Raw genomic sequence first — 17,821 nt, forward strand, 5'->3', positions numbered from 1 at the left:
AAGATTACAGTAATTTCCATTTATCATCCCAAAATGCCATTATGAGACTGAAGCCCTTCATACCTGCACCTGTCAAGCAGGGTGATAAAACTATAATGGGCTGTTCAAGGGGGTTATGTCATTGCCATCCTTAGAAATTTTAAGGTAATAATGAGCAACCATCTGTCTTGAATGTCATCAAAATGGGGACCAGGCCAGCGGATCTCTTAAAACCTATTCAGATAAATTTTTCCCATTAAGCAGTGAATCAGACTCATACACAGAAGGACATGGATCATATATATTTATATGTTAATACTTAAGCATTAATAATGATTTTTTTTCTTGTTTTCTAAAGGTGAAAGAAGTGAGAGAAAAAATTGAGACAAAGGGCAAGAGAAAGAGAGAGAGAGAGGACCATCTCTCTGAAAGACTGAAGCTCTACATAGTGGTAAAGAATACAAAGCCATTATTTTGGGGAAAACGTAGTAAAAAATTAAATTTTAGAAAATGCCGAATGAGGTAAGTATACTTTCTTAGGGTTAAGATAAGACAAAAATTAAGAGAAGGCTTTGAATCTTGTTGGCAAGAAATGTCATGGTGAATTAATATGGATCCCCAAAATGTTGCCTATTGGGTAGAGATAGACAGTCCTGGCAGGTGACTCAGATATAGAACTGATGAATCCTGAAGAAAGAGGAAAACAACAGCAGCAAAATGGAATAAAATATCTGTCACAGGATAAAGAGGTGAATAGGATAGGAGATGGGACAGCATCGATACTTTGGTGGAAAAAGAAAAGTCATTCTTGGTTCTACCTATCAAGGCCGTCTCTGGTTAGTGTTAAGGCTGAGAAAGGAAAAGGAGAGAAAAGGGAGGAGTGTTGGTCGGCAAGGACAGGGTTACTTGGGTTCATTGTCATCTACAAAGGGGACAGGGAGGAAGAAGCGAAGCCCAAGGAGAGGAAGAAAATGACAGTGATAAAAGGAGAAAGGAATGAATTAGAGAACATGGTAGTAGAATAGATAAACAAATCCAAGTGCTATTTCTTAAAATGATCAGTATAATATGCAGTTTCATAAATTAAAGAAGGGGGAAAATACATACACATCACTGTCTACTGGAAAAGTCTACGATCAAATATATGAAAAAGACATTAAAATAATAATGGGTTATGGTGCACAGCTCTATCCTTTGGGTGACCTTTTTAACTTCTCTAAGGCTTGTAAAATATGACTAATATTATTATTTACCTCCTGAATTTTTTGGTGAATTTTAATTGGAATAATTTATGTGAAATATATATTTATAATGCCAGGTAACAGTGTTCAACAATTGTTGTTATTAAAATTTTTGAAAAGCTGGAGAGAACAGATGGTTTACTAGGAAAGTAAAGTTGACTGAGGAAGTAGAAAACCTAAGTATTCAATCATATAAGAAATTGAAACCATAATCAAAAAATCACTTCCCAAAATGGCATCAGGTTCCACGGTAGTTTTAAAATATATTCACAATTCTTTGAAACTCCTCCTTCCAAGAGGGGGAGCTTAATTCCCCTCCCACTGAGTGTGGACTGGTCTTAGTGACTTGCTTCTAGCAAACAGAATATGGCAGAAGTGACAGTGTGTGACTTCAGAGAGCAGTTAATAAAGAGCATTGCTGCTTTCTTCTTGCTCTGGGGGAAAGTTACTTTCACACCATGAGGACACCCAAGCAGCCCTATGGAAGGCGCACGGTGAAGAACTGAGGCTTTCTGCCAATGGCTATGTGAGTGAGCTATGTTGGAGTGGATCCTCCAGGCCCAGCTGAGTCTTCAGATACTGCAGCCATGGCCAACAGCTTGTCTGCAACCTCACGTGAGACCCTGAGCTAGAACTACCCAGCTAAGCTGATGCTCCTAGGCTCTGATCCCTCAAAAACAAGACAAAATAGTACAAGTTTGTTGTTTTAACTGATACATTTTAGGGTAATTCATTACACAGCAATAGATAAGTAATACACCAAAGGTTGCTTTTTGGAGGTGGGTATTTTTAGCTTGCAGGGCATATCCCTTGAGCATTGGTCTATGCCCAGGTTGGCCCCTGGGTTGCAGAACTGACTCTACCCCTCAGGCCATCGAACTTCCTTGGGCTTCAGTTTCCTCCAATATAATTCTGGGTTTAAAAGTTTATCTTTATATTCCCACCTTGCTCTGAACTTCTTAGATTTTATGACTTAAAATTCTCAACTGCAATTATATACTATGATAAACAAACACAGATGTGTGGTTAAAAGAGTAGCTAAAATTTAATCGAGAAGTTACGGTACCTTTATGTTACAACTTTATCAGACAAGAAAACTTACATGAAAAATTTTCAAGGGAAAGCACATCTCATGTCTTACTTGGCTTTATTTCTCCCTGAGCCCTAGTACCTGGCATATAGGAGATACCTACTACGGAGGGCGCCTAAGGGTCATTTGTGGCCCCTACTCTAATCCAAGTTGGTTGTGGCATACGGCTTCTTAACTAGGGGTTCACAGACAATAATTCTTTCTGGGCACCGAAAGTACAGTGTGTTCCTGCCATTATGTGGGAGCTCCACTCTCATTAGCATTTAAAAGAAAACACTTATTAGCTGAACTACTAAATGTCCTTTATACAATATAATGAGTTTCACTGGAAAGAATCACCAGCTTAGCTAAGGAGAAATTTAAGCACTTTGCCATCATTTATGAATTCAACCCTTCTAGGATGGTATTTTTAAACGTACTTTGAATGAAGGGAAGAAGAAAAGTAGTAGAAATCTTGACAAAAGAAATGTAATTAGAGTTTTTTAAAAATGGCAATTCTATGCTTTATGAAGATATCTTTGATCTTACTTCTCAGAAGCCAGGGAGACAGGGGCATTGTTGCCCCCGACTTTCTCTCTACTCTGTGCCTCAGAACAGGTAACTGGGATGAAACGAGCTTGCTTTTGTTAAAAGTGATGGAGAAAAATTGCACAAAACCATAATCAAAAACCACTGTAATGCAAATCAATAAGGCAGAGGCACACTGCAGGAAACAAGCAATGGAATTACACTTGATCTTTCTTTCAATATCTCAAGATTACCCTAGACATTTGCTTTGTACATCCAACTCATTACATTTAAATTAATGCATCATATCAGAATTAAATAAAACTATTAATTAGCATACATTGTTTCCCCTCTCTATTTTTTACCTTGGAATGTTAAAGGTCATAATTCATTCACTCATTCATTTATTTATTTATTAATTCAGCAACTCCTAAGTTCAAGACAAAACTAAATGGTAAATTTCCATAAACTTTTCATATAGACCACAACATCCTAAGAGATCAGACAGGACAAAAGTATACCTAGAGCCACAGAAGGTTAAGATAAATTTAGACGTTACATATGTAAGCATTTATCAAAAGGAAGTGTGGTGAGCAGGGAGATTGATATCATGGGTTGATGTCATTTTCTTCATGATCCTACCTTCATTATCTTTGTAAGGCACAAATCTGATTATTATCATCATCTCTATGTCTAAAAGCCTTAAGCAAGTGTGAGCCTTATAGAATATAGTTCTCCTGGGCTTCCCTGGTGGCGCAGTGGTTGAGAGTCCGCCTGCTGATGCAGGGGAAACGGGTTCGTGCCCCCGTCCGGGAAGATCCCACGTGCCGCGGAGTGGCTGGGCCCGTGAGCCATGGCCGCTGAGCCTGCGCGTCCGGAGCCTGTGCTCCGCAACAGGAGAGGTCACAACAGTGAGAGGCCCGCGTGCCGCAAAAAAAAAAAAAAGAATATAGTTCTCCTAAACGCAGCACAATGAGACACTAAAATGTCCACCTGAACTCACCTCTCCATTTTAATCCTCAACCTTCTCCCACACCTTTCCCTTTCCTGCTCCACAACCTACACCAGCAGCCCAAACCCACCCCTATCTACTCCCCCAAGGGAACCTGAGCTCCAGGCAGAGTGCGCTATCTCTTTGTCTCTAGGACTTGTCAAGATCATTCTTAGTTTTCTGCTTTTGCATACTCTTTTCTCTTTGTTTTCATTTCCTATGAAATCTGCATGATAATCTCCTAATTATCTTTATAGCCATCTCTAAAACTCCCAACCCACAATCACATTGCCTCCAGGGAGCAATTCAGTCTCCTGGTTGCCTTTTTTTTGCCTTTGTCTCCCTGGATTCTAGCATGATGCCTGCCATGTAACCAGGTGGTGCTTAGTCCACACTCAGACCATGCTTGAAATGAAAAGCTGGGAAGCCCTTCAGTCAGACCCTGACACTGAGTGGTAGCAATGTAAGCTTTGTTCTCTCCACCCCAAGGAAGCAGGCAGTCTTTGAAGAACCCATTACAATCACTCAGGTAGGAACAGAGAATTTTTCCAGGAAAAAGTACCCAGCCGTCAGTGAAACTTTTCACTCCAGGATAAATCAAGGACTTTGATGTTCTACAGCTTCATCCTTGGATTTGATTTGACAGCTTATTAAAATGGTCTGCCCAACAATTTGTCAACAAGAGCAATGGCAAACTTTGACTGCTTCTCTCATCTTTATGCATTGCACTGTAATCAAGTGATCCCTGCCCATTCCAGTCTGGAAGAGGGAACCAGATGCGTGTTTTATGCTCTATGTCAAGTCAGAGAATTATTAGGTTTACAGCATCCTCCTTAAAACCCAGTCATATAGTTCAATCATTCATTTCACAAATGAGAAAACTGAAGCTCACAGGTGTTAAATTAATTATCCAAGGCCCCACCATTAGTTGTAGAGATAATGAGCAAACTAGCTTTCTGGACTCTCGCTTAAGTGTTCTTTTCACCATATCACCTGGATTTCCCCACATTCCTGTTCTTTTTCTTGAATTTTCTTTTTACAAACTCATGCACAGCACATCTAATTTGGCTCCCATTGTCTTTTTTTTTTTATTGGAAATTTAAATTTGGATTTGCATTGCTGCTTTTCCATTCAATGGTGATAAACACTCAAAATATCATCTGGGGGGAATGGAAATAAAATAAGCATCTGGAAAGAATGTGCTGTAATGAAGATGTCATTGTTTGCCGATAAATGCTAGGCAAAGAATCTGGCTTTTCAAAAATAAATGCACGAACACATCTATGTCCATCTCGATCTATATTTTAATAAAAAAATTAAAATGCACTGAAAGACTTTCAAAGATGACAGAATTAAATATAAGATAAATGACTAAGTAGCTAAAAGGATAATAAAGATAGCCAAACATTCATTCATTCACTCACTCATTCATCTATCCATCCACTCAAGGTTTTCTGAATAAATGATGCTAAGCCCCCCAATTGCTACTAAACCCATTTACTAATCAAAGAATAGTAAAAGGCAAAATAGTTTGAATACAAGTCAAAAAATCTAAGTTAAAAATTTCCCTCTGCCACTCATAAGTCTTGGCAAACCCTCTAACACACGGCCTTCTACTCTGTATTATTCCCATCAGCATACAAAAGTACTGTTATTTCTCCCGTCTTAAAAATAAAACGGGGCCTCCCTGGTGGCGCAGTGGTTGAGAGTCCGCCTGCCGATGCAGGGGACACGGGTTCGTACCCCGGTCCAGGAAGATCCCACATGCCGCGGAGCGGCTGGGCCCGTGAGCCATGACCGCTGAGCTTGCGCGTCCGGAGCCTGTGCTCCGCAACGGGAGAGGCCACAACAATGAGAGGCCCGTGTACCGCAAATAAATATAAATAAATAAATAAATAAATAAATAAAACGATTTGTCTTTCGGCCTCACTTTTCCCTCCAGCTATCATCTCATTTCTTTGCTCCCCATCCTTTGAAAGACTCGTCTATACACACAGTTTCCAATTTCTTTCCTTCCATTCTCTCTTGAACCCATTATATTCAGGCTTTTACCCTGACACTCCACCGACAGGGTTCTTATCAATGTCATCAATGATGTTCATGTTCTTCACATTACTTGACCTTTCAGCAGTATTTGGCACCATTCATCATGCTCCTTCTGGAGACTCTTCATCTGACTCTCAGGACACCATACTTTCTTGGTTTTCCTTCTTCCTACTGGCTTCTCCCTCTAGGTCTCCTTTGCTGGTTCCTGACTCTTCTTATCTCCATTGGAGTGCCTCAAGGCTTGGTTCTTGGATCTCTCCTCTAGTGTTTCCTTAGAGATCTCATCCAGCCTCATGTTTTCAGTATCATCTCTATCCTGGTGACTTCTAAAATTATACTTGTAGCCTAAACTTTGCTCCTGAACTCCAGAATTCTTTGTCCAACTGGCTATCCACAGCTTTGCTTTGTGGACTAACACACATCTCAAATGTAACAAATCAGCACTTGGTTGTCGATTGTCCCTCAAATGTGCTATCTTGCAATCTTCTCCAGCTAATACATGACACCTCCCTCCTTTTAAAATTTAAATCGTATCATGCCATGCCTGAACTTAAAAGCCTCTGGTGTTTTCCCACCTTGTTCAGGCTTTCCAGGACCCGTCCCTTGTCACTGCTCTGATATTGTCTTTCATGCTCTCCCCTGGTACACTCCACCTCAGCCACAATGGTCACCTTTTTCCAGGGTGCCATTGTGTACGTGGTTCCCAATTTCTGGGTAGCTCTGCCCCAAATGTCCACATAGCTCCCTCTTTTCTTTCTTTCAAGGATCACCTTCTTTTTGAGGCCTTCCTTGGCCACGCTGTTTAAAGTAGCAACCCTGCCTTCCCATATACACACACTCTTTCCTCCCTTCCTTGCTTTATCATTGGCCTTATAACTTAACGTGAATGCGCTGTATGTTTTGCTTATTTATTTTGATTACTCCAAACTCCTCTACTAGCAATTCTTTTTGATTCACTCTTGTATCCCAGCACCTTGAAGAGCGGCTGGCACAAAATAGGCTCTCACAAAATGTTAGATGAATGAATGAAGGTAATCAGTGATAATAAGAAGAGCTACCACTTAGGTAGAGAAGTAAGTAAAAATTAAATAAGTACTTTGTACACGTTAATGCATAATAGATGTTAATTATTTAAATTAACATTGTACACCCATGTGTATCTGTAGAAGTAATTTTTAGGTGGAAACTGCAGGAAGGGAAGGAGAAATTCTAATTAAAAGGGATGGTAGATCTGTGATAAACCATAATGGAAAAGAATATGAAAAAAATGTACATATATGTATTACTGAATCACTGTGCGGTACAGCAGAAATTAACACAACGTTGTAAATCAAATATACTTGAATAAAATAAATTTAAAAAAAAATACCCAAAACCTTGGAGAAAAAATTAAAGGATACCCTTTAATCTTTAAAAAAAAAAAAAAGGATGGTAGAGAAGTACATGGTTTTGCAAGTTAGCTTCAGGCCAGGAAGAGACAGCTGATGGAAACACCCTGGAATCTGGCCCAGATTATCAGCTCCCAGGCCTGCCTAGCGGGTGAGGGCATGAGGGAGGAAGGGGTTGGGAGGCAGGCCTGGACATGTGTGAGTGGGGTCAGGAGGTTGGTATGCGGTCTTCTGGACGCTTCAGGGTGAGACCTCTAGGCTCACAGACTGTCGTGTGCTGATGTCCATCTCGAGTATCTCTAATGGTTCTCAGTTTCTAGGTCAAGAGTCAGGGCTTGCAGTATTTGTCTGTCTCTAGAGCTAGATGTGCACACCCTAAAGTAAGCAAACGGCTTTGAGTCCAGGGAAAGGGTTGCCACGTATGTTCATATACTCTTTACTAGAGGGCTTTGCTATGAAAATAGAAATCCTCATGGTGGGTAACAGCACAAGAATGTCTCTATTATGCTGCTCTTTGCCTAACACACAGCGATGCTACATGTTTCTTCATGGATTGGAGTGAAAATCAATTCACCGGCATCTAGATGGTCATTATCAGTTACAAGACATATTTTAATGTAAATCTGCAGTTTAAAAAAGGACTCTAATTCTTGAAGTTACAAAGGATATATTAATTCTCAAAAGTCTTTGTATCCAGACATAGCCGTTTCATTAGCTGATCTAGGCACAGTCCAGGAATAAAATTCTTTAGTAAATCATATTACCTAAGGATTTTTTTTTAATATATACATTTATTTATTTATTTATTTTTGGTTGAGTTGGGCCTTCCTTGCTGCACACAGGATTTCTCTAGTTGCGGTGAGCGGGGGCTACTCTTCGTTGCGGTGCGCGGGCTTCTCATTGCTCAGTAGTTGTGGAGCAGGGGCTTAGCTGCTCCGCGGCATGTGGGATCTTCCCAGACCAGGGCTCGAACCTGTGTCCCCTGCATTGGCAGGCCGATTCTCAACCACTGCGCCACCAGGGAAGCCCATAACTAAGGATTTTATAACACAAAGTTGATTTTCATTGATTTTTTCCTACACTTCACTAATTGACTTCCTTCACTCCCATTAAACAGTCCTGGGGACAGAGGCAAAGAGGCGATTTCTCCCACTGACAATGAACACAACTCAGGGAGATGCAGAGGAAGATAATGTATTCTGTAACCATGTGTTGTCATATAATACTTTCTAAACCTTTGTCCGTTTCAAAAGGAAACAGTGCCAATCTCTATAATACCTGCCTCAGCTTTTCTTTACAATTTATAATTGGTTTCCCACATGGAGTTTAAACTTTGCTTGCTACATTGGTGCAGATGTGGCCAAGGGCTTTTGATCTGTGAAGTTCATTAAAGTACTTGATCTCATTGTTTTTTTAAAATGGTGACCTCGGACTCTATATGCTAGAGTGGGGAATATATGTGTAGATGTATGCATATATATTCATGTATAAATATGCACAGTTGCTATGTATGCATATATCGCGAGAAAAAATAAATAGAAAATGAGAGATCCTGAAAGAAAAAAAGTGAGAAAGGTATGAGAAGGGAAGGGAAGGGAATTAGCATTCATTAAGCTCCTACTATGAACCAGACACCCAGGAAAGAAGGCGATGGGAAGAGCAAAGATGGAGGGATGCAATTATCTGGATGTTAAAGAATGAACTTGTAAAAATCTCCTTCCCTAAAGGAGACTGCTGTAAAAATGGATGCTGGCAGCCCGTCAGGGAGTGCTTGTCAAGCCATTCAGAGGAGAACAGAAGGCTGTGGGGCACTGATTTTGGCTTTGTCTCCCCTAGGTGCTGGGCTGCTGTCTCGCCATGAGATGAGTTATCTTTGAAGTTCTGCTGAGTAGTCTAGATAGCGTGACTTAAAAGTGCAAGTCTCTAAACAGAGTTCAGCCTTTCAGAATATAAATGCTCAGAGAACCATATGAGGTCAGGAAAAACCAGCCCAGGATATTTCCCTTTAAGTTCTAGAGAATGCTAGTAGTCTCCATAATTAAAAGGATCCTAGGAGACTATGTATAGGAAGTTTCTACGTACTGGTATCAGTTTTTTGGTTCATTTTTTGAAATTGGGGCTCCTTAAAATGTCTGTAATTGCATCTTCTGTGTCCTCTGATGGGCAGAGATAAGGGTGACCTTGCAGAATCCCTGCTGGGTAGGTAGGAGATGGGCTCAGGTCCAGCTGAGCTTGGGACATGACAAAGAGAGAAGGATGAAAACAATAGCCATTTTACAGAGCTTTAAGGTAAGTCTTCGAAAACTGTTTAGGAATGCCTAGCCAATCACAGGTTTGCTTAGATGTCTTTTTGGGTTTTTCCCACTCCCACTGCCCCAACATCAGATGTTCTCAGCATCACTGGGCTTATTATAGGAGCTTATCTACCTCCATTTGCATTTTGGGATAGATTGCAATAATTTGGTTCTATTCTTCATAATTTTCTATATCCATGTTCCTTGTCATGTAACTTTACAGTGCTCTCCCACTGTGAGCTAGTGACCTGCTCAGCCCCTTGACCCTGGGCTCAGCCATGTGATTTTCTTTACCTATAGGATGTTTAGGAAATGTGATGCAAGCAGAAGCTTGAAATGAACTGGCACACGGGGGTTTGTTCTTCTGCCAGGAGAAGAATGACAGACACGGGGCACTGGTTAAGGTGCTCCAGACAAGCCCATTCTAGCATAGAGCCCCACCAAACCCACAGACAGTGAATCATCCTAGTTGAGACAAATAGAGCCACCCAGATCAACCCAGATCAAAAGAGCTAAGCCCTGCAGATGCACGATAAATAAGTGTTTACTGTTAAATGCCACTGGGGTTGCTTGTTATACAGCACAAGCTAGTTGATACAAGTGCCATTTGATATATGCTTTTCTTGTCTGTCAGTTGATATTTCTAAAATGGAACTTCAATTATCCGAAAATTACTCTACCTAAGTCACTTCAATGACTTCCTGTTATGGGCTGAGTGATGTCGTTCTAAATTCACATGTTGAATTCCTAACCCCCAGTACCTCAGGATCTGACCTTATTTGGAAATAGGGTCCTTGAAAATGTAATTAGTTAAGTTGAGATGAGGTCATACTGGAGTATGGTGGGTCCCTATTCTAGTATGGTTGGTATCCTTATAAAAAGGGTAAATTTAGAGACAGACATGCTCACAAGGAGAATGCCATGTGAACATGAAGGCAGGGATTAGGATAATGTGTCTACAAGCCAAAGAACACCAAAGATTGTCAGAAAACCACCAGAAGGTAAAAACAAGGAATAGAACAGATTCTCCCTCAGAACCCTCAGAAGGAACTAATCCTACCTATACCTTGATCTCAGACTTCTACTGTCTAGAAGTGTAACACAATAAATTTCTGTTGTTAGAGCCACTCCCCATTACCTTTAGGTTAAAGTCTAAACTTCTTCACAAGGTATGAAAGTCCTTCAATAAGCTGGTCTCTGGCTGTGTGTGCAGTCTCATCGTATACTATATTCCACTAACTTCAGCCTTACCCCATTCACTAGCCACATAGAACTATTTAAAGTGCTCCAGTAAACTGCTTCAGAGCTTTTGTCCATGCTACAACCTTGGCTTCGAATGCCCTTCCTGCTACCTTCTCATCCCCCACTGGATCCCACATCTTTACCTAATTAACTTCTATTTGTATTTCAAGCTCCCGATTGGGCTATCATCTCTGGAAACTTTCTCTTCACCTTCCCAGGCCTAACCATGGGAGGAGGCCCTATTGAATTCTTCCCAAACAACCTATATAGACATTTCTATCTCAGTACTTATCACACTGTGGATAATTAATTGCTCACTGCACATCTTTATCCTCCTCAACAGACTTGATAATGAAGCACTTAAAGACAGGTTCATATATTATCTGTCCTTTTATTCCTTGTACCAAGCACAGTGCTTGGCACACAGTGGTGATGCAGCAAATGTTTGTGGAAGGAATCTGTGAGTGTTTATGCGCCAATATCAAAACAGATGTGTTCCTGGCATATGGGAGACACATTCTGCTTATGTGACAACTGGCAGTTGAGTTTACTTGAAAGCAAAAGCACCCAATTAAAGACCAAACATTACTTCCTTATCCTTCTTCATTTCCTTCTTTCTATAAAACTACCCAATCTCACATGCTTTATAATGCTTTGACATGTAAGTGACTGCGAATTATTACTGACGGTGGGCCTTTCATCTTCAAGACTGACAGTCTACGTTCCACATTTCTCAGGAGGGAGAGACTATTATAACTATATTTTTGCTTACCAAGAGAATTGTTAATAGTTATCCTGAAGAAAAAAAAATCTATAAATATCCAACCTATAACGAAGCCTTCAGCTTACTGCCTTCCTTTACTAATGAAATTCTTTCCAAGTGCCCGGCCAGAATTGCCACATAACCATTACACTGAGAAAAGAGACAAAGCCTGTAGTGAGTTTTTTCTTTTACCTGTTTAGTCCTCATTTTGGAATCCAACGACAGATTGTTGTAGGTGTAATGTGCCTGTGTGACTCCACAGAAGAGAACAGCAACTATCCCTGAAATTTAAAAACATACCAGTCAAAATCAATTTTCTTCCCCATCTAAGTCAAAGGGGTAGGGCTATCCCAGCTGGAAAACAGACTTGGCATCAGTAGAGTTAAAATTGCTAATAATTATGGTGATGAAACCTTTGGTAAACCTGGCTGCTTACTTTAAACATGGAACTTAACAGGATTAAAGTTAAAGAAAAGCGTTAAGAAGTAGATTCTTCCTGGGGAATAAAGGATTCTCTGGTCATGTGTTAGGAAAGTTATACTTGGAAACCCATGAACAAAAGACTGTATAGTCAATTCCAGGCCTCTCACAGCTAGTGCCAACCACTCGGCTGCATTTTATACTAAATGCTGGCATATTTGCTTAGACATTTGCTTTCCACTGTGTACCTTCAGGAGCCTGAGAAGTTCCTATCATTCCATAACTTAGTATTAAAAACCACGAGTCATAAACCTAAGACATCTACAAGGGTTCAGTGGCCTCTGCCAATACTCCTACTTGCCAAGCCCAGAAAGAGATCCTTGTTTGCCTCTACACCTCCTTGGCAAAGCTGGGGGCTTTGTCTTTCTAATGCTGGATAATCTCGTGAACATATCCAAGGCACACACTCCTCGAAGGTAAGCTGGTCTGTTCCTGTGTGCTTCTTATCCACAGTGGGCCCCCAGCTGCCTCTCGGCTGGTTGCAGGATTTATTTCTTAAGCCATCATTATACCCAGTTTCAAATGCTACATGAAGCCACACATACACTAGATGCTGCCTGGGGACAGAGGAGGAACAACCATGGGACAAATGTGTTATTTGTCCCTGCGCTCTGTTATTCTCTGTGTTATTGCCCCTGAGCTGGGGTGGGGAAGTGGTAGGGGCTGCATTCTACCTTGGATTAAAGATTTGATTAGCTATGGGAAATTGGGCATAGAGGAGGGCTTTGGGAAAAACACAAGATGTAAGTAGTCTTCAACCCAAACCGAGGGGATTGAATTGAATTTTAAACAGCAGACTCTTTCCAACTAAAAACACTCATAAATTAAATGCTGATGATTCTTAAGAGCATAGAGATATGTGAACTGAATACTGACATTTCAAATGAAATAAAAATTCTGCAGTAAAGAATTTTAAAGAACCAAGCATATTTTTTATATGTACACTGTATGCTTCTATTTATGTGTTGGTTATTTTGGGCGTTGGCTTTGGATAAAATATTGCTAAGACATATTTGTCTAATACATTTACATCACTTATTTCCTTTTAATATTATGCTTCAAACTTTTAGGCAAAAGAATAAAAACAGCTAGGAAATTGTGCCAAGAAATAATATATGCAGTAAGCATTTATATAGTTGCTTTGGGTAACTTTTCAGTTTTCTAGCCTCTCTTCAGAAATTCAAAGAAAAAACTGCTTATGAAATACTATATTTCTCTCTTCACAGAATTTCTATTAAAAAACAACCAGTACCAGGGAAACTTTGGGGGTACTGAAGTACTTCAAGGACTTCGAGGAACTAGAAGGATTGCCATGCATGTTGTTTTGTCATCAAGTAGTTTTCTTTCTTTCTTTAAAAATGCAATTTATGTACCTCTGCTGATTCAGCAGTCTGTTGGAAACTTTTCTGGGTGAGGTTTAGCCGACCTCCCACTGTTGTGGAAATGTTTTGACTATATATTGATCTGCAGAGAAGTAGTGAATAAAAAGGGAGGGGCATGTGGGTAGTGCACAAATGCATTCCGAGAACAAAAAGAAGTAACGAAGAATAAAGGATACGTAAGGGCCGTAAGATTGGCTGAATGCTTATGGTGGGCAAGGAACACACTAGCTTTATTCACATCATCTCATTTATTTCATTGATTTATTATCTCACAACAGGCTTCACACGATTCACCAGCCCTTCCCGCTCTCTTCCCCTTCTCAGTAATAGCATCTCCATTCTTCCTGCCATCCAGGCAAAAAACTCTGGGAAGGGCTTCCCTGGTGGCGCAGTGGTTGGGAGTCCGCCTGCCGATGCAGGGGACACGGGTTCGTGCCCCGGTCCGGGAAGATCCCACATGCCGCGCAGCGGCTGGGCCCGTGAGCCATGGCCGCTGAGCCTGAACGTCCGGAGCCTGTGCTCCGCAACGGGAGAGGCCACGACAGTGAGAGGCCCGTGTACCAAAAAACAAAACAAAACAAAAAAAAACCACTCTGGCAACACTCTTTACTTCTCCCCTCTCTGTACATCAGCAATGTTGTTGACTGGTCCTTCAAAACCTACCCGGCACGCCATCACCTCTCAACACCTCCACACTGACACCCTTTTCTAAGTCACCATCATTTTCTGCCTGGATTACAGCAAGAGCTTCCTAATTGCACCTCCGACCCCGTCTCCCTTGTTGACTCTCCACAGTCTACCTTCCACCCAGCAGCGCTAGTGAATCTTTTAAGACAGGTCAGATCATGTCAGTCCTCTGCTCCCAGCTCTGTAATGGAAACACATAACAAACAGGCCCTGTAGGATCTAGTCCTGCCTCCTCCTCCCCTCCCCGCGGCTCCCTGACCTCCGCTTTTCCCATTCCCCCCTGCCCCCCGGCCCTCACCTCGTCACACACCCTCTTCGTCTTCGCTAAGCAGGTTCCACTGCAGGGCCCTTGCATGTCTGGTTCCCACTGTTTGGAAAAGTCTTCTCCAGACACCCACATGGCTCCCTCCTTTCCTTAAGATGTTACATTATCAGACTGGCCTCTGCTATGCACTCTATAAAACTAATCCCTCTCGTCGTTCTCTACTTGCCTACCTTGACCTATTTTTGTAATATTATTTACTGCCACCTAACATTTTATATATTTATAGGTTTATTTTCTGCCTTTCTGCACTGCAGTGGAAAGCTCAGGGAGTGCAGAGTGATTCACTGGTCCCCAGCCATTAGAGCAATGTCAGGCACATGGTAGGCACTCCACATATTTGCTGAATAAATAAATGAACATTCCTATCACCAGGTAACAAGAAACCAAAGTAATTTACTCAAGGTCACCTTGAAAGTGGCAGAGCTAAGATTCAAAATTCCACAGACTCCCTGTACTTTTCTGCCTGTATTAGACCCTCCAGGAATGTTTTAAGGTAATCTTAAGCCATCTAAAAAATATCATTTCTGATGTCTCAGGGAAAGAGTCAGAGATTTGATGATGAAGATTATATACCTGAGTTGGCTGGACATCTCCTTTGAGGATATTTTCTCCAGTAGCTCCATTGGTTTTCCCATTAGAACACTAATAGGCAAAGTTTCTGCTAATACTTTTTGAGTTTTGTCTACAGATATGTCACACAAGCAGCAAACAATGGAGAGTCTGCCTACGTGACCAGAGTCTTGGTGTTGTAATTAAAATAAAACAACAAAGCTGATCTGACCCTTAGTATTAGCATACATAATCATAATTCTATAGCTTGGTAATTAATTCACTCACACAAATTAACAGTTGCCAGTTTTCTACCTTACAAAAGTATATTTTAATTGCCACTATATTTTTACATACCTGTGCCTGCTAGCCCTAGTTGTGCCACTGTTATGTGAGGCCCTAGACCACTCTCTTGCATGCTCTGGATCTCAGACTCTCAGTTGTAAAAAGGACGGGGAGGGGCACTAAGTGTTCCTTGTGCCAGGCTGTGAGCTAGTGTCTCAGGCCCAAGCCCACCCTCCTGTGTTGGTCTGTGATCCTGAGGCTGGGGCTCTCCAGAATACATCTTCCTTTGCCTGATGGGCTCTGTCAGTATAGAGCCCCAGGAGGAGAGTAGGACGCAGGAGGGGAGAGAAGGCCTTGCTCCCTCCTGTTTGCCTGCTGGTCCTGTCAGCTGCATCTCAGCAATGGTTCTTCACCACAGCTTTGGCAGTTGGTCCCAGCCTTCTGTTCTCTTTTTGTTTTTTGTTGTTTTCCTTCACTTGCAGACCAGCCTCCTGGGACCCCCTCAGAGAAAGCAGCAGCAGTCAGGCAGTGTCCTCAGAGGTCTGAGTCCCAGCTCCGTGGTTCCTTCTTAGGAGCTTCTAGATTCTCTTCCCTTTGCTCCTCTAGTCCAAGGGGTCACACTTGCTTCTTGCAGTGACTACCTCTGTGTTGCCTCAGTGCCCCTTTTTTACTTTCGCAGCTCTTGCTAAGTATAAAAATGTTTTTAATTATATTTTCGTGTCTTATTCTCCATTTCTTCTTTCTGTGACTTTCTAGAATTGACATGATTCCATGAAATAATTTTAGGGTCATGGAACAATTATCTATTAAGAGTGTTTGAGGAGTTACAATTTTTTTTCTTTATTTTAAACTTATGTTTTTAATCCGAGCAACACTAGAATATAAAAGAAATTAGTTAACATGGAATAAATTGATGATATATTTTACTATCAAATAGTTCAAAAATTCTTTCCTCCTCTAAAAATCAAAACAAAACAAAACAAACAAATTGCATCCTTTGATCAAAATGTTATAAAACTGGAAATTAACAAAAAGCACAGCTACATAAATGTATCCATTAGAGATTTTTAACTGTATTCTTTTCAATAAAATTGGAGTTGAAGATGAAATCAAATTTGAAATTTTAGCTTATGTAGAGATAAATGACAGTAAGTGTACAGTACATTTCTTATCAAAACCAATGGGATAAAACCAAAGGATTATTCAGAGGAAAGGTTATAGTCTTACATGCATTCTATTAGAAAGAAAAAGGGAAATAAATGGACTATTTACCTAACGAATCTAGACAAAAGACATAAAAATGGAACCAAAGACAGTAGAATTAAAAAGGTAATAAATAAAAATGAAAAAATACAGCCAAAGAGAACATTCCTAATAAGCATATGGTTCATGCCTCTCAGGCCTTGGGGTCCCTCAGGTGTCCATCCTCCCCAGGCTGCCGTTCTTTGGTCGTGGCTGCAGGTATGTAATGGGTGATGTTGGCCAAGGGCTTCACCCACCTAAGACTCAGTTTTCTCATTTGGATAGGGCCCACCTGTCTCACAGGTCTGTTCTAAGTATAAAGCAATACAATGGATTTTAACATGATTTGTAAACTAAACACTAAGAAGTAAATATAAGGTTTTGCTATAATTACTAGAAGTAGGTGAAAGGAGGAAGGCATGAAGAGAAGGAATGACTCAGAGAAGCTCATTACAGGTCTAAACACAACAACATTTCCTATTCAACAAGTTGCTGGGGGAAGAAATACAAAACATCTAGCACGTCTCACACCTTTTATGTCCTTAATCATTATTTGTTGCCTTCTCTTCCACATCAACTCCTGCAACAAGGAAAAGCAGGTGAAAATGTGTGCCTCACTCCTAGAAATCCAAACTTAGACAATTCTCAGTAATCCTACAGTTAAGGTATCCGATTTTTGCAAGTTCTATCTATCTACTGAGATATTCAATGAGGAAAGCATGGGTTATGGATATGGGGAATGCAAGGATGAATAAACCCAGTCCTAGACCTCAAGTAGCTTTATGTCTCCTACCAGAGGCAACACATACACAGAGGTATCTAAAAGCAGGTAGAATGAAGTAGGTGATAAGAAAATGGGAATTCTGAGGGAGTGATTTCTTTTGGGCTGGGGAAAGTGGGAGAGAGATGGGGAAAGTTTTCCTAAAGGACACAGAGGCATTTAGGTCTTGGAAGACAAGAAGAATTTGGAGGTGCAGGGTGTAGGGAATTCAATGTGAGTGAAGGGTGAAAGCTAGGAAACTATGTGGCATGTCCCAGGAACATGCAGTTTACCTGCACACTTTGGGTTTGAATCTGTTATAGGTTAGGGAATAAATACACGTTGAATTAATTAATTACATTTTTCCAAATATTTCAAAACTTAGAAGAAACATCTAATATGCTCTATGTTTAAAATGATCAAACTAATTATTATAAGTATGAAAGTATTTCTCTTACATGCTGGATTAGTCCTAGTATCCACAAAATAGAACTATGAAACATCTAATATGTTGATCTTCTGCTGGCAAACATTACTGCATTTTCTTTCCTAACTGAGGTAAAATCTGAT

The 17,821-nt window shown here is 40.7% G+C and overlaps 1 protein-coding gene across 3 annotated transcripts in view; it reads right to left on the reverse strand.

The window, feature by feature from the left end:
• The window catches only part of SLC9A9 (solute carrier family 9 member A9), a 630,944-nt gene that overhangs the window by 250,357 nt on the left and 362,766 nt on the right, over positions 1 to 17,821 (reverse strand). For all 3 annotated transcript variants that reach the window (XM_060011384.1, XM_060011385.1, XM_060011383.1), the window contains one exon: positions 11,734 to 11,822. In XM_060011384.1, the coding sequence (XP_059867367.1) occupies positions 11,734 to 11,822 (89 nt within the window). The remainder of the gene's footprint in view (positions 1 to 11,733; positions 11,823 to 17,821) is intronic.

This window comes from Delphinus delphis, chromosome 4, assembly GCF_949987515.2.
Source record: "Delphinus delphis chromosome 4, mDelDel1.2, whole genome shotgun sequence".
NCBI lineage: Eukaryota > Metazoa > Chordata > Mammalia > Artiodactyla > Delphinidae > Delphinus > Delphinus delphis.